The sequence below is a fragment of the Asterias amurensis genome, chromosome 8, assembly GCF_032118995.1.
Source record: "Asterias amurensis chromosome 8, ASM3211899v1".
NCBI classification, from domain to species: Eukaryota; Metazoa; Echinodermata; class Asteroidea; order Forcipulatida; family Asteriidae; genus Asterias; species Asterias amurensis.
The window spans coordinates 17437628-17465359 of NC_092655.1; the positions used below are offsets into that span (position 1 = coordinate 17437628).

The window sequence follows — 27732 nt, forward strand, 5'->3', positions numbered from 1 at the left end:
TGTTGCTGGACTTGGCCACATGAGTAAGAAAGAGACAGAGTCACAAATCAAATGTGCCAAAAGTTGCAATTTTGTGTTACTGTGTGAACAAACTATTGACACTGAAATTTAAGCAAGCAAGCAAGGCAACTTTACTGATCTTAATCCACTTTTTATTGAGACAAGAAGTTCAGTGAAGAGTCTTGCAAATACCCAAGCAATGTGTATTTCAAGAGATGGGGGGTAATTGTGTGTGGTGTTCTCACTGGTGCAAATCTTTGTGTAAACCATTCATGGTTCTGAAGCCTGACCGGTTTGATTATTGATCATTACCTATTGACTTTTTAGTACAGATAACGGTAATTTTGGCACAATTGATTTCTGACTTGCCTCATTGTCATTCATAGAGCCAATTCCAGCAACATGTCATCATTGCAAATGTGGTATCATTTTAAAGAGAAACACCTCAGCTTTGCATTGATATAACTTAATACAAACAGCATCATAAATGATGAAAATATACTTGATTGAAAAAAGTTTCCTAAATTTTTGTGAGCATTTAAGTTGTCCTTTTTTATGAACTGCAGTTGTTTGTCTCCAAGTTGCCTGTAATAGTTGCCTGGTGTAACGAGGTCCTATGTAAGCAAAGAATGGTAATGGTAAACTTTTATGCAAAACATTCAATGTTTTTTGCCCCTTTAGGCAAAGGAAGATGAGATCGGTGCCTTGAAGACAGACACTGTACGCCTTACTAAGATGCGTGAGACGATTCAGCGTAAACTCCGCAACGTGGAGGAACAGAAGGTTGACACAGAGTCCCAGAAAGAAACACTCAAGTCACAGATAGTGGCGCTTGAACGAGGTGAGATTGAAGAATTGTTTTATTTTCTGTTTTTTGTGTGTGTGTGTGTGTGAGAAATCACCTTACATCTCAAGGCTGTTGCTACAACCAATTTTGGCTGTTGACCAACTGCCACCACGAGCACGTTGCAACCTACTCCTGGGCCTGAAACAGGGTGACCATTTTCACAGTCCTTAACAATCACTTGTCTTAATGATAAGTGTACTGGTTTCTTTTACATGCATTACACAACACACAGGACCTATCACTTTATGCCCCTAAGCCCCGGAGCTATAATGGTTTACTAAGGACACAAGTGTACCCAGGTCAAAATTCCAGTTGAACCTAGTTAACTGGGGTCAATTGGTTCAAATGGATAGTGACCAAAGTCGTCCATTTTCCATATTAACCAACTGGTTTGGACTAGGTTTATAAACCAGTTGGTGTCTGTCCATTTTCCATATTAAACCAACTGGTTTTAACTGTGTTTAACTAGTTTATCAACTGGTTTTCAACTAGTTCCAGTTAAACTCAGTTTAACTAGGTTCAACTAGAATTTCGACCTGGGTAGTGACCTAGATTAAAGGTCATTTTCTACTTGGGTGATACGAGAGGTCGAGTCCTTTGCCCTTGACCACTTGGCCGTTTGTCAAATATATGGTGTCAGAAACTCAGACACTATACCCACCTTAGAAGAGAATTCGTTTGATTGGCTGGCAAATGTGCTTAACAAGGGTGCCACTTGGCAGTCATAATGATCAACTGTTTCGGTCATTGGCCAGTGATTTACCATAGGCCAATTCAACTGAAACAGTTACCGGTTACGTTCGCCAAAACGTACCCCATGTAGTTGGTGTACCATTCTTTAGGGCTAGGGTATGAAGGATATATTTAGAATCCACTATTTTCATATCAATCTCTTGTACACACCTCGTCACATTGTTTCCTCTCGCAGAAATCGAGACCAACAAGAAGCAAGTTGAGATGGACCGTAAGGCGATTGACGACCTCGTCCGTGAACGAGACATCCTCAACAAGAACCTCCTGAAGGCGGCCAACGCCACGCAGAAGCAGCTCAACCTGGTCAAGCTCCACGAACAGTCCAAGAAGAACCTGGAGCAGGAGATCCAGAATTATAAAGACGAGGCGCAGAAGCAACGTAAGATCATCTACCAGCTGGAGAAAGAGAGAGATAGATACATCAATGAGGCCAGTGATCTCACCCAAAAGGTAACGCCAACTAGCTACTTTTTCTTTTGATCAGGGTTCTTCTATTGCCAAAGCTTGCGTATCAGGCAGATACGCCCGATTTGCATGTCAATCTGCGAAAATTTCAGCCAGAATGAATAAAGAAAAATTAGTTCACAAAAAAACTTGCTGGTTCGATTATTGGTTTAGTTTTGTTTGTGAGTTTGGGTCAACCACTGTGATGCAGCTGTTCCAACCAAACTGTTACCAAGATGTGGCGCTGTTTGCGTTGGTTTCAAGATGGTAAAGTTAAGAAACTAACAACAAAATTTCCACAAAGTTCTGTTAAAAATGGAAAAACCTTGGAAGCATATCAATCCTAACATTTTGATAACATTTCAAAAGACCAAAGTTCCAAACTCTTGAAATTAAAGCTGTACTCTTTTGACAACAATAACTTTTAACTACTATGTCACAAAACTGACTAGTTTTCAAGCAGCTCTCGGGAAAAGGTTTTGGTCAGGGAACATTACATCAGAAACTATTTTCTGACATGCCGCCTGAACACGCCCATGTACCAGAACATGTCATGATTTCGCCTATTATTTACCCACAAGGTTCTTCAACACATGGAGGATGTCAAAGTGCGTGAGATGCAGATCTTTGACTACAAGAAGAAGATTGCGGAGGCAGAGACCAAGTTGAAGCAGCAGCAGAATCTGTATGAAGCAGTGCGCAGTGACCGTAACCTGTACAGCAAGAACTTGATTGAGTCTCAGGTAAGCTTAGTAGAAGACCCACTGATCTCTAGTAATTATACCATTACCCAAATGGACGACATGTTGCTACACCAACCAGGCCAATGTTTTCGGGTTTGTAACTAATAGCTCTTTCGGTTATTAGCAAATGGTTATCAATGGTTAACACAACCCAAACAGGTATTGGTTGCGATCGTCAACAATCGTGCACCCCATCTTTGCATTGCAATGAGCAAGCTCAGATGTTGACCTTTTGTCACTTTGCGATTATAAATCACGCATGCCTCTTTTCTCACCCACTATGAATTACCTTTAGAGTCCTCTTGAATAAGAGTAGCAACATGTCTCTGTGGTGGCCTCAGTATCTTGTTGCATACCATTTACATTCATGAGTGTCATCTCTGTGTTTCTTTATGAGTAACCTTTAGGGGTCCTCTTGAATGAGAGTAGCAAAATGTCTCCATGGTGGCCTCAGCACTTTTTAATGGACCAACGGGATGATTTATAATAGATGTTAAATTTGCATCGGGGATAAAGAATATTAATTTTGTTTTTTTTACCCATACACCGATGTGTGTTAGCATTGTATACTCAGTACTTTCCCGAGTCCTGTGAAAAAATATCACAGGCATGTTACTCGGGTGGGATTCGAACCCACTACCCTTGCAATTCTAGAGCAGTGTCTGGGATGATTTATGCCATCCTTGGCATATCTTTGGCATATGTATATTCTGTTATTAGTCAATTGCAAACCTGGAATAACATGCATGCCACAGAGGCCATGGCCTCCGTTGCTCCTGGTCTCCGCCTTGGTGCCCCTCAAAAGTTTTGCATCAGAAGTGCCCTTTGCTAAATGAAAATGGCCTCGCCCTTTCAAAGATAAAATTCCAGGCCTGAACTGAAAAACACAAGACCGCCAGGCTTGTCCGATCGCGATTTTACTGGCCCAAAGCTAAACGTACTGACCTGCGGTCCAGTGTTAATTTCGAGCCCTGTTCACTGGTATAAATTCTGTACCTCTCTTTCTTTATCTGTAGGATGAGATTACGGAGATGAAACGTAAATTGAAGATTATGAACCATCAGATAGATCAGCTGAAGGAGGAGATTACTGCCAAGGAGGCAGCACTGGTTAAGGAGCATCTTGATCATCAAAGGTAAGAACTCAATAATTAATGAAACATTTAAAGGGTCCGTATTGACCCAATTCACCTGACGTCATCTTCAGAATATCTTGGATGTGCCATACTGGTGGGCAATGTCATTTGTGCGTTATTCAGCGAAGTGCACATTTTAGGCGACGTGGCATTTACACATAAACCTATTGACCACCAAAATGTTGAACTTGGTACAGTCGCCGCGTGTGACGCAGGTGCAAGGAGTCAATAGGAATGGTTTATGAAACCCTTTGAAAATTTCAATCCTATTTAAATGTAGATACATTGCTTCTAAATAAAACTAACAAAAAATTGTTCACCTCAAAAGGTGGTTGCCTTTTTGAGATATTTTTTAACAATATTTTGTTATGCAAGTCGCCAGACACACAAGGCCTGAAGGCCACTTCAAGGTGTGGGCTACAATTTGTTTTGTTTCCAGAGGCCGTTGCCACCTACTCCTAGGGCTGAAACAGGATTACCCCTTTCACAGTCCATGCGGATGTAGGCTTGGGTATCATCAATTCGAAGCCTGGCCGGTAGAGCAGAAAGCACTACCTTCCCAATGATATTGCTGGAAATTCAGAGTGAATATGTCCACGCGGGAAGAATAACCCCTATTAGGAATACACAATCTTAGAAGCATTACCAGTAACGCTTCCAAATTCCAATTTTGGGGGATAAAAAGTGATATCTCTTTCCATAACCACAGTGCTTCAAAGTGAAACGTTTCTCAAAAGGCATTATACCACCCAAAGGTATTGCGTATGTTTTCGTTGACAGTAATTTTCAGAGTCATAACCAAATGTATACAGACCCTTTAAAGGGAAGGTACACGTTTGGGAATTGTCAAAGACCAGTGTTCTCACTTGGTGTATCCCATCATAAGCATAAAATGACAAGCCTGTGAAAATTTGGGCTCAATTGGTCATCGAAGTTGCGAGAAAATGATGAAAGAAAAAACACCCTTGTTGGACGAATTTGTGTGCTTTCAGATAGGAATAAAAGACTTCTAGCTAGAAGTCTTTTATTATTTTAGTGAGAAATTACCTCTTTCTCAAAAACTACGTTACTTCAGAGGGAGTTGTTTCCCACAATGTTTTATACTAGCAACAGCTCTCCAATGCTCATTACCAAGTCAGTTTTTAAGTTAATATTTGTTTTGAGTAATTACCAAACGTGTACCTTCCCTTGAAGGACCATGATTTCCTGTAAAAAGAAAATTATATTATAAGAAAAAAACAAAATAATAATAATAAAAGTCAAGTTTTTGTTGACAAAAATTATCATAGTAATTAGCAAACATATACAAACACTTTAAGGACCATGATCCTTAACTGTGTATCAATCTTAATTGCTAAGCAAAAAGTAATTAAAAAGATCACTAATGGTAATACTTCTAACTCATCTTAAGATGAATCTCAGTGCTTTGAGGAACCAACCCCTTGGTGCCGATCAAGAATTATTTACAACATTAAGCAACCTCTATTTACCCCTAAAAAAATACAAGGAGAGGTTGTGCATATTGGCGCCACCCCTTGCCAGAAACACTGGGACCTGCCCCTTATAAGATTGGTAGAGCTGACAAAACTGTGGCAGACGGTGTTTGCGGTTTGTGCGATCAACTATTAGATGATGCAAAAAAAAATGACAAAACTGTGAAAGTTTGGGCTTAATTCGTTGTGCGAGTCAGGAGAAAGTAACGAAAAACCATGCACAAATTTCAGCATGTAAACACAGTGTTCTTAAAGACACTGTGGACACACCTTGGGTAATTGTCAAAGACCAGTCTTCTCACTTGGTGTATCTCAACAAGCATAAAATAACAAACCTGTGAAAATTTGAACTCAATTGGTCATTGAAGTTGCGAGAGAATACTGGAAGAAAAAAACGCCTTTGTTGCACAAGTTGTGTGCTTTCAGATGGCTTGAATTCGAGACCTCAGCTAAGGTCTTGAATTTAATTCAAATATTTTAGTGAGAATTTACTTCTTTCTCAAAAACTACGTTTCTTCAGAGAGAGCCAGTTCTCACAATTTTGTGTACTATCAACAGCTATCCATTGCTTGTAACCAATAAGCGCTTGTTTTTTTAAAAACTTTCAACCCGAAAAGGAACTAGGCCTAAATTCCCACTTTTCAAATTAACCTTGACCCCCATAAAGTCCTTCCTTCCAGATTAAAGGGTCTATGTATTTTTTCCTAACAAAAAACACAATGTCCACAGATTTACATTAAACTTACACAGTTTGAAGATTATGATAGTAGAAAGCTTCCCTTGAAATTTTACTTACTGAGGTGCTGTAGTTTTTGAGAAACAAGTAAAAGTAATAATTTTCATCTCAGTTTTAGCATGTAAAAACGTATTAACCAGTTATGCTATGGTTTTGGTATAATATCATAACTGGTTTAGGGGATTTTATATTCTAAAATCATTTTGGTCTCGTGAGACCAAAATGATTTTGTGACTTGTTTTACTCATTTCTCAAAAATTACACAACCTTAGTTAGTAATATTTGAAGGGAAGCTTTCCACTATCTATATCTTCAAACACTGTAAGTTTAATGTAAATATGTTGACATTTTAAAAAGGTATCTGAATCCTTTAAGTGCGGATTACAAAAGAAATTTATTAAATGTCTCACGGGAAAAACATAGCAAATTTAATACAGACAAATTTTATCTTTCCCTCGATTTTTCACTCATCACCAATGTGAAGTAAATGGTTAATTTTTCCCCAGCAACATTTTCCAACGTGTGTAATATCTAGCTAATATATGAGATGCCATTATCCGAGAATTCACACTCAAAATGCCGAACGTGACAATACATAACGCATAACTGCTCGTCCACCTTCTTGAAGATTGCATTTCCTTGTTTATTCCTCCTTTCTAGGGTTGAGAAGGAGAAAGAGGCCCTGAAGGGAGAGCTGCAACGCATGAAACAGCAGGCCACCGAGAGCAAGGCCTACATCGAGGCCCAGGAAGCGGAGGAACGTAAACTCCTCAAGATCATCTCCGAGGCAGATGCGGAGCGTCTCCGCCAGAAGAAGGAACTTGATCAGGTAGGTGTTTTGCGGCAATTTCTTGAAACCCCAAACCGGTTCAGTCGGCTAGCATTAATTGATTTGAAAGTCGATAAGAAAGAGCGGGCGACATGACTTGTTGATGGGGTAAACAATCTGGGTACGCTCAGTTTTAGTTCCTCTTGCATTACAGCTAAAAAATTTTTTAAAGGCACTGGATACTATTGGTAATTACTCAAAGGATTATAGTTTGTTAGAATAAAAACTTACTCGTTTACGATCAATGAAGAGCTGTTGATAGTATTAAAAATTGTGAGAAACGGCTACCTCTGAAGTAAAATAGTTTTCAAGAAAGAAGTAACTTTCCACAAAAACATTTGAATTTGATTTCGAGACCTGAAAATTAGATTTTGAGGTCTCAAAATCAAGCATCTGAAAGCATACAACTTTGTGTGACAAAGGGTTTTTTCCCCCATTATTATCTACTAATTGAGTTCAAATTTTCACAGTTTTGTTATTTTGTGCATTATGTTGAGATACACCAAGTGAGAAGACTGGTCTTTGACAGTTACTAACAGTGTCCAGTGCCTTTAACCGAAGAAAGAAACTTGATAAATGGAGGACCATGAAAGCTCAATCTGATACAGATAAGGGGTCCCCCTGTCTATTGGAAAATTCTTAATTTGAAACTCATTCATGTGACTCGGGCGCTGAAGCGTGCAATTGTTTCGATCGGACGATGGCTTTCATGGCTTTGTAAAACAAGAGAGTAGTATGAGCAAGTGGTGTGTGTGAAAATTGTATATTTTCCCATGAGTACACTTGAATGAATACATATAATAATATAATATTTCTGAGCTTGTCGACATTGTGAATTAGTACTACAGCGTTATATCATTGAGAAAAATGTAATAGTACCAAAATTGATCGCATGGTTTTGTCCTTCCAGGTTTAATTTGGTTACGTTGACTTGTATTAGATTAAAATAAGATGACATTACCATGATCAACGTCTTAAACAAATCTTCCAGTTGAAATTTTCTCTAATGTTACATATGGACTGATTTCTTCAAGGACGAATTTGGTTTTCTTTACAGCGAGAAATTGCCAGTTGTCATAGAGAAGCTTAACGACCGATTTTGTGCTTACTGCCAAGTGTCCATTTCATAGCGCTGATGTTTATTAACTGAAGCACACACAAGGGCATGACAACCTTTTGTTGCTTACTGTTTCAAGTTGAATGACATTATTATGGTGAACTCATAAGCTGGCTGCCTAATTTTCTTGCTAACCTGTGAAATATGCTTACGCTAAGCAAACTTTTCTGATGAAGTGATCACAAAGAAAATGTGCTTACTGTTTACTTAAGCGACAAATAATGCCTGAAAATTTGCTACTTAGCGGAAATGACCAGGATACCAATCACAAATTAGTATCTTGACTGGTAACCCTGTTATGGTAAGCATAATTTGGTTACAGTGCTTAGCTACTTTTTTGTGCTTAAGCAGCTCTATAAAAAGAGGACACCTGTATTGACCCCTTGCAGGGTTGTGTACAAACCCTTTAAAGCTGTCCCTAACAGGTTTCAGAATTTTAGATTGTGGAATTGAATAAGTACTTGGCAATTCCGCATCAAATGATTATTAATTAGTCCACTCATTCTGTGATTGAGGACTGCGCAGCGAAAGATCAAATGGCATGACTGCAAGCCTTAAGAGCAACCCAAAACTCGCCGATTGTGTAATTGGACGCCTTTGCTTACCACTAGGCCGACTTCATCACTTATGGGCCATAGATGCCAGAGGGTGTGTGTGGGGGGGGGGGGAATGCTGGTCTTCTTGGCAGAATTTTAAATAGGTATGGCTCCAGCGTGGCCACCAGCAAAGAGATTAACATACTTTGAAATGATCATGAAACCATCAAGCGCAGGCTTTTCGCGGTTACAGTATCGATGGAATTAAAACTGCGGTTGGGTCTCTTCAAAGTTAGGCAAAAAACATCTGAGTGGTAGCAGCGTTTAAGCAGGAGCTACAGTGTTTGCTCTGTGGCTACAGCACTGATGGAATTTAAACTGCGGTTGGGTCTAGTCAAAGTTAGCACAAAAAAATACCACAGTAAGTCAGCGTTTCAGCAGGAGCTACAGTGTTTGCACTGCGGCTACATTACTGATGGAATTAAATTGCGGTTAGGTTTCTTCAAAGTAAGCAAACGAAATATCAATGTAGCAGCATTTCAGCAGTGGAGCTATATATACTGCATGCAGTAAAGTGTTTGCAATACTGTGAAACATTTTTACTCATTAACTTCAATTGGAAAGTCTATAATTAAGGAATGTAGATGATGTTACCTTGTGTAGATAAAAAGTCAGTCATAGTGGGTCGTGTTTCAAGCTGAAGAAACGAAAGGTCCATTGCGCTTAAGGGTCTGAAGTATACACTCGAGCTGTTACTTCAGTTCCGTCTTGTAAATAATTAATAATGCACACAATTAGAGAAAATTAAGCCCTCTTGATATTTTAGTAACATTACATTAGTAATAATACCTAAGTTATTTATTGGTGACTATTAGTAGTCATGTCACCTCGAAACAATGGTTTTCAATCGGCAACCTTCTGAGAGAAAACAAAATTACTCACAAAATTACACATACTATGTACAAAAGCAACTTTGAGTCATTTTCTCATGGATGATTGATTCTTGAATCTGAGATGAAGCACTTAGTTTGTCCATATAGACGCAAATATGAAATTATACACAATGCATTAAACACAAACACTCAGGAGTTGTTGGTTGATTTGAGGAGATGTACACCACAGGTCGGCCTTGCACAGTAAGAGTGGATTGCTCCCCGGTCATTGCCTGACGTTTGTCCTTCTTAAAGGCACCGGACACTATTGGTAATTACTCAAAATAATTGTTAGCATAAAAACTTACTTGGTAATGAGCAATGGAGAGCTGCCGATAGTGGAAAGCATTTTGAGAAACGGCTCTCTCTAAAGTAACGTAGTTTTTGAGAAGGAGGTAAACTTCTCACTCAAATAATAAAGGACTTCAGCTGAAGCCTTTTTTATTAGGCATTTGACAGCACTTAAAGTGATGTAACAAGGGTTTTTTCCTCAATTATTATCTTGCAAAATCGATGACCAATTGAGCCCAAATTTTCACAGGTTTGTTATTTTATGCATATGTTGAGATACACCAAGTGAGAATAGGCCCTACTGCTCAGTGACAATTACTAAATGTGTCCATTATCTCTGATGGTCCCAGGCAAAGTGCCTTACCCCTTGTCTTATCAGAATGGACTCAGGCCTGAACAATAGTTATATTCTCAGAACTATTGTCATTGGGGTCTCCCGGGAAATGTATTTTTACACAAGCTTTTGAAAGACAGTAAATTACTAATCAACATTAAAGCCATAGACACTATTAGTAATTACACAAAGTAATTGTTGGCATTGTAACTAACATGATAACGAGCAGTGGGGAGCTCAGTTAGTTCAAAACATTGTGAGAAACGGCTCCCTTTGAAGTAACGTAGTTTTTGAGAAAGATGTAATTTCTCACTCTAACATTAAAAAGACTTCAAGTCTGAAGGCTTTTTTATTAGGCATCTGAAAGCACACAAACTTTTGCAACAAGGTTTTTTCCCCCGATTATTTCCCCCCCCCCCCATTATTCTCTTAATTATTGACAAATAGAGTCAAAATTTTCACAGATTTGTTATATTATGCAGTTCTAGCTGTTGGGATAGACCAGGTGAGAATACGGGTCTTTGAGAATTACCAAAGGTGTCCAGTGCGTTTAAGCATCATGCACTATCAATGGGGGAGACTTTGACTATCCAGCTTTGCACATTCATGTAGTTCTAATAAATCATTCATATGTGACGGGCTATAACAAAACTACAAACATAAAACAGTATTCTTTATATCCCATGCAATTATTACAACAACAAAAATCATTTATTTGGCTTTCATTCCATCTTAACTTTAAAAAGTACAGATACATTGTAGTGTACAACAAAAGAAGTGTTCACATTAATGTGTAACCTCCCACAGTTTGCACAATTTTTTTTCCAATAATAGTTTTATATTGGTTAGGCCCTCCTATTTTGTTTACTATTTCCAGTCTTAGCCTGCATGGTTCATTCACATATTGAACCACTCTCAGTTAGTTTCAGGTAAATGAAAGAAAAGTTACACTAACTTGAAAAACGGATAAGTGAAAATATCTTCTTATTGTCACTCAGTTGTCCATTGGCGGGAATAAAAATCTTTTCGGTTTGAGACCTCATGTCTGCAGCACTTTTTTTTTTATTCTCCTTTTTTTTTAGACATGATAGTACTTCATTGCAGCCTGTGCCACCTTTTCGCTGTGTTTTGTGTTAGCATAAAACGCATGATGCCGTAAACATTTGAAAGACACTTCTTAAACTTTGTGGGAGCACACCTTACGTATCATATGTACAGGCAAGGGAGAAACACTGGCATTCATTTTCATGTAACCCTAACAGAAGTAGAGTATCCGAGTGTACTTCTGCTTTTTATCAAGTAACCTAAACCGTAGTCGGATTGCATCTGTGCGTGTGGTACATCCCTGACCATAAAATATACAAAGGGCATTTTATAGAATTTCAGTTATGTAAGGTTTTATGTACAGCTACACTATAATTTTTCTTTAGTACAATATGTTTGTACTTTTACATTCACTGATATCAGGAAACGTCGCATGGAGAAATTGGTCAGCCATTCCCATGGCCAGTACAGATCTATTGTCTTTTGTCATGTCCACACAACAAACAGCTGAACTTTTAAAATCTAGAATGACCCCTGCGATGTGTTAACAGTGCAATAGATGCATTAAGTGTTTACTTCACAAGGTCTTCACAAGGGCAGTTTTTTCGACGTTGAGGGCAGCTCACTGATAGAAACTAAAAACAAAAAAAATGCTTATAGTTCAGAATTACCCCACACTTTTCAACAAGACACTGTGTGACCTGTGAGGGGTAAGGGGGGGGGGAATTGAGCACAAGAAGTTGGAAATACAAAAGACAAAACCAAAGGTTGGGAGAAATGTAATTAGTTTGTGAATGAGACAGACTAAACAGATGGATATTTGTGGAAAAGAAAGACGAAAAGTTGTCGGTCAATCTCTTGGATGTTCAGACTATGGGGCTAATTGATCTGTGAAGGCGCTGTATCCATAGTTAAGGTTCTGTCAGTTTGTTGAAACTCGTAGCGATTGTGTCAGAAAAACTTTATACTGTTTTTCAGAGATGCTCAGCAACTACAAATACATTAAACTTGTGCTAATATAAACATTTAATTTATAAAACAGAAAACAGCCTAGTTTAAATAAAGACTACGGATATACGACAACAGCACAAAATCTTTACAACAAGCAAAATATAGAATAAAGACAAAGGTTAAAAAGCTAGTCCAGCCAGGAAAAACACCACTAAATGCACCATCTTTTAAAAAGTCAAATTTTGGTACTGTTGTTAACAAAATAATCAAATAAACCACAAGGGAAACTGATGTGTTCATAACCCAAAACTAAAAAGAAAATTAAAACAAGTTTGATCGATATTAAAATAAACCTAGGTGAAAATAGTGTCGGCTGTACAAACAAAGTTCTTCACAAACTAGATTCAATTATTTCAATTTATTTCACTAGTCACCGTCAAGTCTGTGATTGTTTGTTGTTTAATCTCCATTTAGTATGCATTATGTAAATATCTTAAGTAGACAAAAAATATCAAGGATATTAAACCACAAGAGAAACTGATGCATTCAATCCCCAAAATAAACAAAAAGAGAGTTTTTTAAATCGCTATGAAAATAAAACCAGGTGACAGTGGTGCCAGGTTGTACAAACAACTTGACAAATTACATGAATTATGGAGGACACAATATTTGCATTTCGCGCACCTCTCTGAATACTGCAAAACTGAAATGATCGACCTACGTCTTGAACTGTTTCTGGTTACCGACTCCCTTTTACGTAGCTCTCTCCGAAATTGTTTCGGGTCAGTGAACTTTTTGTCAGAAAATTGGTTCTGGTCATGGTTGCCAAAGCACACCCAGAGTGGTTCACCTTTGGCTTTGCATCAGGGTATTAGTGCTCTATCGGCTAGAGAGAGAGAGAGATTGTTAAAGAGAAGGAATGGGGGTGGACAGGGAAAACGTTTCATCGGCAAGCACGGTAGAGAGAAAGAAGGGTGGGGGTGGACAGGGCAAATACACATGTTCAACAATCCCCATGCCACAATAAAGTCTGCGAACGTGCTATCACCTATTGTTTGATCAGGCTCTCCCATCTTTGCCATTCACTATACTCGTGCCATCTCAGGAACGATCATCATTCAAACTTAAAACAATCTGCGTCATAGTTTGATCGGAAATAATCTCAGCTGTTTCCCAAATTGAATATAGTGATCTCTTTGTCACAGGAAGCAGTTTTTCGACTCCGTCATCGATAAGCCCAAGGGTGAAAAAAACTAACTTTTAATCCTGAGACGGGCAAATATTTGATATCTAGCTGTCGGCGTTGTTTGCACTTAGGTGACAAATTGTTGCGGAATTGAAAACTACCGTCACCTCCGCAAAAGAATGGGGGACGCTAAAAATAAATGGAGGGAAACATTGATTTTGTGTTCAGTGTGCTTCCTGTTTGGTAATGAAAGTTGGAAACTGAGATCCAAAAAGGAAATGTATACTTCATGTAAAGAGGGAGAAAAATTATGGCATGGAATTGAAACGATGTCACCATCAGCCTACTGCGAGATTTATGGGTATGTTTTTGTGGATTAAATTGCAGGCCTGTATGCTTTGTTTTCGAAAGGGCAAGGGCACCAAGGCATTTTCTCATTGGTTATGGGCACCCTATAGTGAGGAAATTGTTGTGATTTCCAGCAGAGCATTGAAGGGGTTCAAGGCAACGTTGACCAGGCGCATGGAGGCAATCCTCCTTGTTGCCTCGGTGAAGTATCAGGATTGAAATCGCATACGATACTGAAATGAGGACCCATGGATGCGATGTGGGATATTTCCTGCGCTTTGACAGGACAACACATTGGGTAAAAAAAAACTGTGAAGAAGCAGTTTATATTAAGGGGGGATGAATGTCACATATCGGACACCAAATGTGAAAGGAGTATAGCACCCAAAAAAATGTTTTCCAAGAAATAATAATTTCATCTGTCAAATGTTTGCGATGAGGGTTTTTTAACAAAACATCTCAGCGTACAGCACATAGTTGGCTCAATGATCATGTTATACTAAATTGCCACACAAGCGCCATATCAAAACAAGACAGGATCACTCTGCCAACAACCAATGCTCCTGGAGTGCTAACGTTTGGTTAGTTCAGCTGAATCTGAACAAAATATGAGATGTTTGACGTCAATATTTTTCACACAAAAAGCAATATTTCATGCACTTCAAATGGAAGCACTTTTAATGATGATGTCATTAGTTTTTGAGAAGGAAGCAGTGTCTCCCATAACAGTGACTCGTTGATCATACATGGATAAATTGTTTTTTCCGCAACCAAAATGCATCAAAACTAATATAAGTTTTCCGGGCTAACCTTAGCAAAAAAATATCCAGTTTTATATCCGTTCAAATCCATGCAATGCCTATCAATATCATAATTCAAACAAGTCTTTTATAAGCCATATTGCATTCAAAATTCATTATTGTGCACACATGATTTCGTTCTTCCCATTCAAATATCGTTTTTTAAGTCATTCTTTTTTTTTATAGTCATTAAAGACTATTTTTAGTTACACTTCAGTTGAATGACTGACCGGCCTCTTGCTCTTTGCTTTTGTGAAATTGAATGACCATATTTTGACCAGTGAAATCAATAATAAACTGTTTGAAATTGAATTACTCCTTATGACAATTGAATGCTAACGAGACGGACGATCATTTTAAACTGAAATTGAATAAAAAAAACTGTTGAAAATGGGAATAGGAGAGTCTTTAACTTATATTTTAACATAACAAGTAAGATTGCGGACATTATTAAGAGACCGATATTACTTTGGGCGCAAAAGATGAAAAGCTGTGTTTCACCGCTGGCTTGTAATTTTAAGAGGGCCACAAGGCCATTTTCATTTTTGCAAACGGCACTTCCAACCTATAAAAAACTTGTACAGACACCACGGTCAAGACCAGGGCAACAGAGAAGGGCTGTGACCTCCTTTTAATACCTTCGCTGTACGAAGAAGCACTTGCCTTTGGTGTTGACAGAAGCAGTTTGTCAGAAGATTACAGTTCACATTCTTTAGAGGACATAAAAATATCAATGTGTCTGCGATAAATAAACAAAAACAAAAAAACATCTCTCTGATTGAAGGGGAAATATTTCAAAGAACACATCTCATCTGAACTTGTGGTTATTTATTATTTTTCTAACTTCTCTTCCTGTCACTAATCCCCCTCGAGAGAAGGTGTTTAGTTTCTAATTCGAAATCCGGAAATTCCAGCGGCATTTTCGCACAAAGAGCTGAAAATCTTTTTTTTTTAATTTTTTTTTTTTTTAAGATTGATTGCCCTTATTTGCCGTTGATTATACGTGGTATTTCAGAGAGGAAAACAAAAAATATGCATGGGCATGATCTGTTACCAGGGAAGTGGTACAATGTAGTCTACTATTGCTGCCAAAATCTGGATCGACAAATCGCAAAGTTAGCTGATAGAAAATTATCTGGGACGTCTGATGAATATTTATATTTTGAGATGTTGACATTATAAATTAAATGAATGTTTAAATGGAAATTGGCATGCTTGTAAAAAGGGCAGCTGCCTTTGGGGATGCGGATGGGAATTTATTTCTGAGAAAGAGTAATGTCATCGGTAATTACGGTATTTATAAAAATAAAAAAGTAGATTATTCTCTCTCTTTCTCTCTCTTGAGAATATTTTGCAAAAAAATGCACCAAATAGTTGCAGAATTGGTAGAGTCAACAACCAATGTTCAAATGAATTCACTCCATTTAAATTTGAAATGTACACAACCGAAGTAGAAATCATGATTTGTCTTGTTCATTTGCTGCACTTAAAACCGTATATAATTATAATTGCCTCACTAATAATCACAGTACATGATATACATCAACTCCATGATCAACCACCGCTCGGCGCACTGCGATAAAGGCAAGGGGTTTGTTCGGGGATAATTGTTTGTACGTTTTGCTCATTAAAAAAAATAAGAGAACAGAAACAACAACACGGGTAAATTGGTCTCTGTCGTAACAACGGTACTTAAATGGAATGTTAATAAGGGCGGTAATCTGTGTGCACTTTTGGCGGGAGTCACGCCTAAGTACTCCCATGAGTCGAATTGAAAGCACTTACGGCTTGACTACATCATTGTGGTAATAATTTGCAACCTCCACTGTAATAGGAAGTGGAGTTTCACTCACAGTGTAGCAGACTAAAATGAAAGAAAACATGAAGCAAAATCTACGCCTTAAAGGCACTGGACACTATTTGTAAAAAAAAAATATACTCAAAATAATTGTTAGCATAAATACTTAACGAGCAATGGAGATAAGAGATGTTAAATTTGCATCGGGTATAAAGAATATTAATTTTGGGTTTTTACCCATACATATCGATGTGTTAGCAACGTGTGTATAGTATACTCAGTACTTTCCCCAGTCCTGTGAAAAAAATATCACAGGCATGTAAACTCGGGTGGGATTCGAACCCACGACCCTTGCAATTCTAGAGCAGTGTCTTACCAACTAGACTACCGAGGTTGCCCGGTAGCTACAGGCAGTTCAAATCCTATGTTTTGGCAGCGGGTACCGCAATGATATAAAAGTTGTTAAATTTGCATCGGGGATAAAGAATATTAATTTTGGTTGTTTACCCATACACGGATGTGTGTTAGCACTGTATACTCAGTACTTTCCCGAGTCCTGTGAAAAAAATATTAGAGGCATGTTACTCGGGTTGGATTCGAACCCACAACCCTTGCAACTATAGAGCTATGTGAGAAATGTCATTTTTTACGCTAAACATTTATTTTGAGTAATTACCAATCGTTTTCAGTACCCTTTAAAACATTCCAATTAATACAGTCAAATCTGTCTGATAGAAGTATAATGTAATGTGCAAATTAATCGACCCCCTACAGGAGCAATCCCTGTGGCAGTTCATTTGGTCATTCCCTCCGTCATCCAACCAAATGAAAAAATAAAAATGAAAATACATCTTCTGGCAACAGTTTTTTTTCTCCCATTCAAAATTACCTTTTAAATTGAAAAATGTGCTCAACTAACCGCAAACAATTATCAGAAGGATTGCACATCCTGAATCGGTCGTCTCAGGCGCTGGGTCCTCAGCATATAACACATACATGTAGCACCTGCAGGGGGCCAAGAGAGTGTAAATTGCCTGCTTGTTTCTATCTCACACAGTTCAGGTGATATTAAACATGATGGGTATTTTGTCAAGCATTGGCGCGGAAAAGAAATCAATCTTGATTTTGTGCATTAAAGGGAATGATGTTTCTATTGTTTGGCTCTTTCTTTGAAAAACAAGAAGAAGAAAATGCTTTCAATGTTAATTTTGGTTTTTACCCATGCACCGATGTGTGTTAGCACTGTGATACTCAGTACTTTCCCGAGTCCCGTGATAAAATATTACAGGCATAATGTATTACTTGGTTGGGATTCGAACCCATGACCCTTGTTGTTCTAGAGCAGTGTCATACCAACTAGACTTTTTTTCACAGGACTCGGGAAAGTACTGAGTTTACACTGCTTACACACATCGGTGCATGGTTAAAAACCAAAATTAATATTTTTTATCCCAGATGCAAATTTAACATCTCTGCTTTCAATGATTGAATTACGTTTGTACTCAATTGTGAAAGTAGAACTTAAGGCATGCAGACTCTAAAGTCTTTGTAAAGTAAAGTGGTCATTTTTCGTAACCACGTCTTGGGATTGCCGGTTTTGGTTTGGGCTTCATCAGTTATTTTCAGAAAGTGTGTGCTTTCCTTACGGGGCTTCAAACAGGTGAACGAAACCCACCAAGAATCCTCAAGTCGAAACAGTGGTTTCGAAAACAGCCACAATGATTATTGGCAATAGCGCAGAATTCCACCGTAGCAGGGCCATGAAATTGCACCGAAACGGCGTCCTGGGCTCAGGGCTTTGACTGAGGCTGCTTTGGGCTCTTTCCTATAGTTATAAGCCCATGCCATAGTCCGTATAGTTACGAAAAGGGCCATATAGTTAGCTACTTAGCCATTGATAAAAGTGCAGTGATTTAAAGACCCTGGACACTATTGGTAATTGTCAAAGAACAGTCTTCTCACTTGGTGTATCTCAACATGCATAAAATTTGAGCTCAATTGGTCGTCGAAGTTGTGAGATAATAATAAAAGAAAAAAACACCTTGTCACAGGAAGTTGTGTGCTTTCAGATGCTTGATTTTGAGACCTCAATTTCTAAATCTGAGGTCTCACAATCAAAATCACGGAAAAATACTTCTTTCTTGAAATCTACATCACTTCAGAGGGAGCTGTTTTTTGTCATAATGTTTAACACTATCAACCTCTCTCCATTACTCGATACCAATTGAGGTTTTATGCTGATAGTTATTTTGAGTAATTGCCAATAGTGTCCATTGCCTTTAATCAATATGGGGATAACTTTACCACCAGGTTTATACCACGAACCCCTGTAACATTAGAAAATCATGCATGATATTATACAAAAAAAGTGCACTTGTTGGATTAGATTTCCAACAAGTGCACTTGATTGATGGGTTTGGCTATACTCGTATGGGCATTATGACTCTGATAGAGATAGCCCTAACTGTTGTGATTCGGGATAAAACGGAAAGTCATTCTCGAGTGTCACCTGCCTCAAACAAAGACTCCGGTATCAGATAGCGATTTGGAGTGAATGGAGGATTTGTAATTAAATCCTAAAACGACACTTACAGAGCTGTTTCACACTGGGATAATGGTTTTGACGTGGGTGTCAATGTCTCAGACACCGGGATAACATTGGGGTTGTTTGAGTGGGGGATGACGTGGGGATATTAAGCTGTTCTGATATTGGGAAGTCTCTCAACTGCTGTATCAACTTGCAGTTCTTTTTTTCTAAATAATATATTTTCCAGGGAAATCAATTTCATACTCAAGCCCTTTTGAGGTTTGTTCTTGAAAGACACCATGATCACAGTGCAATGGAACAAAGTCGTGTCAACTCAAGTTTTTCGAGAAATCATTTTGATTGCAGTGTGGAGACATTTCGTTTTGTGTCGCATTCAAACACTGCAAAAACTTGGGTGTTACATTGACACCAAGGGTGTTGTCACATTTTATAGGTTCCACAAAAGAAACAAAATTTACATCCTATAGGGTGTCACAATAACACTTTTTTCTGTGAACACAGTTACATTGGAATATTTGAGATATTGCTGAAAATCTGAAGTTCTCCGCAGGAAGAATAATCAGTAATTCGTGCAGAAAAAAATTCTTAAGTTTAAATGGTTTTGAATCCCTCTCTATCTACCATTTTGAATGGAAATATCTCCCAAAATGTTATAAGATTATCAACAGCTGAAACGCTTCTTACCAAGTGTGTGTTTATTACCAAGTAAGTGTTTATGGCCGTTGATTTACAAAAAGTATACCCTCTCTTTATTTTAAAGGACCTGGATACCTTTGGTAATGTTGTCAAAGATCAGTATTCTCAATTTGTGTGACCCAATTGGTCACAATTGGTCATCAAAGTTGCAAGAGAAAAATGAAAGAAAAAACACCCATGTTGCACAAAGTGTGTGCTTTCAGATGTCTAATAAAAAGATTCAGACCTGAAGTCTTTCAATAGCCTATTTGAGTGAGAAATTACCCTTTTCTCAAATTCTTATACATAATCCAGAGGGAGCTGTTTCTCACAATGTGTTACGGATACTATCAACAGCTCTCCATTGCTTGTTACCAAGAAAGCTTTAATACACTGACATTTATTTTCTTAGTAATTACCGATAGTGTCCAGTGCCTTTAATGCAAGCTGAAGGCCCAGATTGCAATGGTCTGTAACACCCTTGCTCTATAGACCGTGTGAACCTTGTTTACAATAAGTGTGACCTTGTACATTCTTTCAGTATTCTGGCAGGCAAGATACTACACTGGTCCTATGGGAAAGTTGACATTTTGTGTCACAATTTCCACATAAAACCAAGAGTTATGAAAGTAAAAGCTGGTCAAGTTTTGAGATGTGCCCCCTTTCATCGTATCAAAAGTTGATAAGAATTAGACAGTGCAATCTCCATAAAATATAAGATTTTATGTTTTCTTCCATTGAGCTGTGTACAAATCATGCCTGCAGGAAGTCCAGGCTCTATGGCTCTTTTGTAAACGTGTGATGTCACGGGTCACAGCGTGTATAGGGTGAATGAGTGTAAATCTGTGGCAATGCTGACGAAAACGCATATTGACGGTCTTGTCAAGCTGCTTTATGTTTAATACTGCACTCATGTTGACATGATTTCAACATGATCAGATCACGTACGAGTGCACCAATTGATACGATGCATGTTTAGGAGCGAGCCAGCTGGCGTGTGGCCGCATCAAGCCTTTTATGTTTGCTTTTTTTTCGAGGGTGTGGGGAGGGGGGAGGGCTCCTTTTAAAGGAGGTGTTTGACGCCTGTATTTACCTTAAAAAGCTCTAAAGTTGTTTGTATAAAACTGGTGGTTAAATTATTGTCTCTATTTAAGAAAGGAAACTTTTTCTGTAATGCTATCCTCCCCAAATGTTGCTGAGCAGAAACAGGTTACCAGCCAAAGTGTACATTAATTGTTTATGACTGGTTCCCTGTTGATTTTTGCTGTGTCAGTTAAACTTGCTATAAGCTTTGCTTAACACAACTTGGTGAAATTGGGCACCAGTTTGCAGGCACCGTGTGGTTAGACTTTGGCAACATACGGTGTGGGCCCGAGAACAAAAGAAGGCCACATGAGCTAAAAACACTGTGTGGACTAAAATAGGGACTTGAAACACTATGTGGACTACACATGGCTACACTGTTATTTACAGTGTTAAAGGGAATTAAGGTACACGTTTGGTAATTACTCAAACAAATATTAACTTAAAAACTGACTTGGTAACGAGCATTGGAGAGCTGTTGATAAAACATTGTTGGAAACGACTCCCTCTAGTAACGTAGTTTTTGAGAAAGAGGTAATTTCTCACTAAAATATTAAAAGACTTCTAGCTAGAAGTCTTTCATTCCTAGCTGAAAGCACACAAATTCGTCCAACAAGGGTATTTTTCTTTCATCTTTATCGCAACTGCGATGACCAATTGAGCCCAAATTTTCACAGGCTCGTTATTTTATGCCTATGATGGGATACACCAAGTGAGAAAACTGGTCTTTGATAATTACCAAACGTGTACAGTGCCTTTAACAAAAATATTGTTCAGAACGAGCTGTTTGTGTATACATAATTATTTACTTTTATATTTAATATTTCCGTAGCATATGCACAAAATAGAAATAGTTTCTTTCAAATGTGAACTTCCACATTTTGTTTGATCGTTTAGTTAAGTCCAAAGTAAACACTTGTAATTCGATTGACTGCAGTAAAGTGCATTGACAGCTATAACAAATAAACTGCGCTAATGCATTCTGTAGGTCATTAGAGTGCCTGTGGACACACGACTTTAAAAGATGAAGCCCTTTGTGTAGCAAGATGAAATTGCACGGAAGAACATGTCAAAACAAATGCACAGAGAAGAGCCTACGTGCTCTAGACACACAGCTCAAAATCCCTATTTAGAGGGAGGTATTGCAAGGTTTTAAAATAACAAGATCGTCGGCTAAGTGCTGTAAAGTAATCAATTGCAATTCCACATCTGTAATAGGTTGCATGAACTGTAGAGAAAAGACCTTTCTCTAAAGCACGCTCTAAATCCGATTAAGAAGGAAACTGGAAATCCACAATATGATTTTGTTTTCTTGAAAAACGATTGTGTTTTCTTTCTGAACAATTTCTGAACCACTTTTGTTCACAAATTCAATTTAGGAGCTCCAAATTATAGACAACAAATTAAATTAAATCCACACAGACAGTTCAGGCCTGTATGCTTCGTTTTTGAAAGGGCAAGGGCACCAAGGCATTTTTCCCTTGGTAAAGGGCACCCTATGAGTAAAATTGAAAAATTTCTACTGGAGCAAGTCAAGGGCACCAAGGCAATGACCAGGGGGCATGGAGGCAATCGCCCTTGTTGTCTTCGTGAAGTATCAGGCATGCAGGGACTGACTGCTTGTCCTATCCAGAACCACTGTAAGCCATGCCCATCACACACAAACTGGCTCCACTGATTACTAGAAGCCCAACCATGAGTTGCATTGAGCCAGTTAATCTTTTATGATTTATCTACCAAAAGTTGCATTAGTATGTATTGAATGAGTGAGGTTTTTTGTTATGTGAGGTTTTCGGTAGAATCATGTGTGACTTCAATCTCTTTTAAGAAGTTTGATTGAGGACTTGTGCGTCATGGTGCATGTTTGTTTGAAACACGAATATTTCTTATTGTATGGAGATCTTTGTCATTTCCCAAACCACACCTACAGTCCTTGAACGTCACTCTTTAAGCGGCACAGCAATTTTCTCCTGGTGGTACATGTAAGGGACACTTATGGGGAAAATGCAAGTCTGTGTTGAAACCACAGCAAAAGCACTGGGCACATTGACAATTGCTGTGGGTGCTGTGGGTCGAGCTCTTACAATGTGCTCGACTTGATGGCCGAGAGTCATTTTGAGGTCTGCCAATATTCCACACTGACAAGCTTTAAAAATGAGAAAGTAGAAATAAACACCCACCTTATTATAATCGATTTGTTTTTCTCCCCTCATTCCGAAACAAGGTGATAAGCGAGCGAGACATTCTCGGTACCCAACTGGTCCGTCGTAACGACGAGCTGGCCTTACTCTACGAAAAAATCAAGATTCAGCAGTCCACACTGGCCAAGGGGGAGATGCAGTACCGGCAGCGCCTGGAAGACGTCCGACTCCTGAAATTAGAAATCAAGAAACTGAGAAGGGAGAAGAATATTTTGAACAAGAGTGTTGCCAATGTCGATGATCTAAGGTACCTTTTTTCTTCTTTTTTAGCACTCTTCCTGTTTTTTAAGAGTTATTCTTTGGACAATATTATTCTGAGCAGAAACCATCCAGGGAAGGACTGTAAAGAAAACCCCCAAACCTGCAGTCAAAAGAGATAACCCTCACATACCAGGGGCCCAATATTAAAGCTGTTAAGCAGAAAATACTGCTTGACAAATTACTTTGCTAAGCAAAATTTAAGTTGGGAACCAGTCACAACAATGCAAACTTAAATGTAATTTGGACCGGTTAATCAGGCAAACAACTACTGAACTATTAAAGTAGGCGCAAATACCTTTTTTGGTGAACCAATTGTGTTCCTCACGACTATTGTTGAAAATATAATTAAACTCGCGACTATTTTTGTAGTGGGACTAGTCTAGCAGTGAATTTCACTAGTCCCCCAGGCCTAACAAAAGCCATTGGCTATGATTATACATTAAAAATAGACAGATATTAGATTATTAGAGGATCACGTTAGTCATGACTTTATTGATTTGTTGTCCACTCCAGACGAGAAGTCTACCACCTCCAGCGAGAGCTCCTACGGGAGCGAACTCGCTGCAAGGCCCTGGAGGAGGAGCTGGAGAACCCCATGAACATCCACCGTTGGAGGAAGTTGGAGGGCTCTGACCCCAGCACCTACGAGATGATTCAGAAGATCCAGACTCTGCAGAGGCGTCTTATACAGAAGACAGAGGAGGTGGTGGAGAAGGAACTTCTGATTCAGGTTAGTTTTTTTTCTTTTCTCTTCGGCAGCCTTGATACTCAAGTCACGCACATGAGAGACAAGACAGTGGAGAGATCAGGGGTCTTTCTCAAACCTCGGCTTAGGCTCAGGCTCTGCGTGCCGATGTTTGTGCAATACGCGCTGCTCCAACATGCAGGTTTAAGGCTGAGCTGCGTAAATAGCGCGCGAAGCCTAGGCCTGAGCCGGAGCCCAAGCTGAGGTTTGAGAAAGGCCCAAGGGCCCAATTTCATAGAGCTGCTGAGCACAAAAATTTGCTTAGCATGAAATTTCTTCCTCGGTCAAACAATGATAACCAACCAAATTTTCGTTTGTTTCATGTTGCGTGATACTGGTATTCAGATTTGTTGTTTGCTTATCGTGAAAATCAAGTGGAAATTTGGTTGGTAATCCTGTTTTTATCAAGGAAGAAATTTCCTGCTGAGCAAATTTTTTTTGTTAGGGTCGTGGCAATGAAATAAATGCACTCGCTTTCGGCTCAGGCCTTTATCGCACGGCTGCGACCCTGCTGGTTTTAATCAGCCAGTTTAGAACTCATCGCCTACTCGTATACTCTTGTTCAAAAATGGCCTTTTGTGAAAAAATGAGACAATTTCACAAGTATAGACAATCTGTGACCTAAAAAACTGAAGCGATTTTTCAAATTTTGTCGGTGTTCCTCTAACATTGTCCTTTGTGTTTATTTTGTAGATTTTTTAAAAGGCTTCGCTTTTAAGTCTTAAATTTCCACAATGTTTTTTTTTATAATGTAAAAAAAAAATAATGTTTGTTAAGGGCCTATTCCTTGTACGCACTTAGTGTTCACTGTATGTTTCATGTGGTTTTTGTCAGCAACAAATACTGATACTCATATAAAACAAATTGTGCCTGCTTCCGAAAACCTATGTTTTGACTCACTACAGAAGGTTTTCAAACTCTCCCAGTTGATAAACTGAGTACTGTGTCTTCAGATCAAACAGCATGCGGGTTTTGTCCAAACACAGAAAAAGCAATTTCGAGTGGTGGAATTTGTTTTTCTCCTTAGACACTGTTATTTTTCCTGCAGTGTTATTTTAATGGGTGTTGTTCTGGGTTATGTTATAGCCACTATGTGAGTTTTTGAAAGACATTTACCTGGGATGTGTGTTAAAGGGAAGGTGTACGTTTGCGGTATCTGTTATCACCCTAGGAATTAGGAGCAATAAAAACTATTTCAATAGTAAAGAGCATTTTGTGAAAAAAGCACTACGGTTATGGAAAAAAGATATCACTTTTTATATTCCCCCAAAGATTAATTCTGAGAAGCGTTGACTGCAGTAACGCTTCTCAGATTGTGTATACCATATGCAGATTATTCTTCCTGCATGGACATAAGGGCTTCAGAATTACGGCGGTATCTCAAAAACACGACCACCTTTTGAAAATAAATGTTCACATGTTAGTTTTATGGTTTGAATCTATATTTATAAAAGGATAAAAACAATCGTAAAGTTTGCCTTTAAAGACTACGAAGTACACTCAACGAAGAAGGAGACATGACAAACATAAAAATGTGTTTCTACTGTTTAAAAAAGGGTCAATACACATGTAGTTTGTTTCTTGGGTTCATAACAGCCAGTTTTTTTTCTCTTGTTGACACAAGCCTGGCAGATGGAAGAGATACTTGATTTCCCATGTTACATGATGGCCAGCGGCACTGAGTGGCAGTTTATTGTATTTGTTTGAACCTATTCGAAAGGATACACGCAAATTAAAGGCTTGTTGCCGACACTGGAACAAAAGAGATCTTCGATGTGTGTCATGCGTAGGGGTGGTTGTTTGTTCAGACAAAGTAGAAGGAAAAAGCTACACCTTTTGAAGAAGATTCCTTCTCTATGGGAACATCCTCTACTTTGTGTAAAACTTATAATTAGGAATCAAAACATGTTTGTGCACGGGAAGACAATGAACCTGTAGACTATTCAAAATTATCTATTGGTAGAAATCCAAAGGTCTTGGGTTCAAATCCCACCCGAAACCGCCCTTTGAAGAAGCTTAATATTTATGGGAACATGAATTTTGGTAGTCCTCTGTGTTAAAACTTGTTATAGGAATCAAAGTTTGTTTGTGCACTGGAAGTCAATCAACCTGTGAAAATATTCAAATATTCTGCTGATAGAAGGGTTTTGGGTTCAAATCCCACCTGGATGGCATGCCTGAGAGGCCTGCTCCATTTAGGGTCAGTGTGTACCGGAAAGAGTTAAACATGTTTTTTAAATTTTGGTTACTATCGATTCTGTCTCGTTTACCCACTTCTTGTTTAATTGATCAGAATCCTTGTAAAAAAAAAATCTCAAATGTTGCGTCAGTAATAACCCACTTCTGGGTCAATTTGTCGCAGGTTCCAGGTCAGCCTGACCTAGAAATGGCTCACACCCCATGGAGTGGGACCTATAGATGTACCTAGGATTTTGTTTCTTATGTGTAAAGGGTAAAACACATGTAATATACTCCATCCTGGTACAAATTTAACACCCTATACATGTATACAATGAAAATGACATTCCTTATGACTGGTATACATTATCATCACACACGCTGGTGGTTTGGGACTATTTTCCCCAGATGCCGCAGATGCATACATGTATTTAATGGGCCCTTCCCATGAAATATGCTAATTACATTCACGCATGCGTACAGACCCTGTTGGTTGGCACTAAGCAGACGCGCAATCGCGTCTGCGTCACGCACCCATTAGCCGTGTACAAAACAGCGCGATGTTCCCTCATTTTGCCAACCAAAACGTTAGTGCGCACGCGCAATGTGCAATTAACACATTTAATGGGAAGGGTCTATTGACAGCAATTGAATAATATCAAACGTCAAATGGTACATTTACAAGACATCTGACAACAGAGATTGGCAAAAATGCATTACATTTTGCTTTTAAGGCAAGCAGGTTTATCTTTGACAAGACAAACTTATGAGCTACTGGCCCTCGAATATCAAGAACGTCTCCAACGACTTGACATCATACCCTTAAGGCATGAACCAAAGATGATGGTTTTGACGTGAAAGGTGAACTCATCAAACGAGAATTAAATAGAAACAGACAGTATATCAAATTAAATATTGCACATACAAGCTCGTCATCGCACAATGTTTGTTTCTGTTCAGTGCTTTTTGACATAATGTTGGAGGAGACAAAAAAAAAAACGCAACCCAGACATATGACATTATGAAGGAAGATCGTTATCAAATCTATACTCGTCAGGATTACTTTCTAGTTGAACAAGGACCTTAAAGATGCATCTTGTCAGACGTGTGTCCAGCAGCAGAGAGGAAAAAAGCTGAGACTATTGACTTTTTAACAAGAGGTGACTTGTCTAAACTTTATAATCACATACGTACATGTACATGTACAACTGACAAATTAACCATCTTGACTGAATGACTCGAACATTTGCTGTTCATCAGGAGAGTTGGTTTAGTTTCTATCAAAACCTGGACTTCTGTAAGGGCTCGTAGCTTAACCCTGACTGAATTTGTTTCTTAACACTACTGACAAACTTACCCTCTTGAACAAATTTCTTGAGCAATGCTGTGCAGGGGGGTTACGTGTAGTTGGTAACCTGGCCCCCGTACACCTACTGTACATGGTTTTTACATACACCTGACAAATTTACTCTCTTGACTGAATGACTCGAACATTGCTGTTCAGCAGGAGAGTTGGTTGTACCAGTAACAAGCAATATGGAACAAACAGAAATTGGGTTGGTAATTCTGTCTTTAACAAGGAAGAAATTTAATGCTAAGCAAATTTTTGTGCTTAGCAGCTCTACGAAATTGGGCCCTGGACAATTGACCGAACTCATAGGCTTTTACCATGACTGAATTTTTTTCTTTACATACGCCTAATAACCCCCCTGGGGGGGGATCTC

General features: G+C 38.6%; 1 protein-coding gene across 1 annotated transcript in view; it reads left to right on the top strand.

Annotated features, from left to right (window-relative positions):
* LOC139940494 (cilia- and flagella-associated protein 58-like) overlaps nt 1-27732 on the top strand; it is a 63982-nt gene that overhangs the window by 8893 nt on the left and 27357 nt on the right. Inside the window, exons 7-13 of the mRNA XM_071936778.1 lie at nt 682-841; nt 1776-2050; nt 2626-2787; nt 3804-3922; nt 6812-6980; nt 22848-23071; nt 23599-23815. Of these exons, the coding sequence (XP_071792879.1) occupies nt 682-841; nt 1776-2050; nt 2626-2787; nt 3804-3922; nt 6812-6980; nt 22848-23071; nt 23599-23815 (1326 nt within the window). The remainder of the gene's footprint in view (nt 1-681; nt 842-1775; nt 2051-2625; nt 2788-3803; nt 3923-6811; nt 6981-22847; nt 23072-23598; nt 23816-27732) is intronic.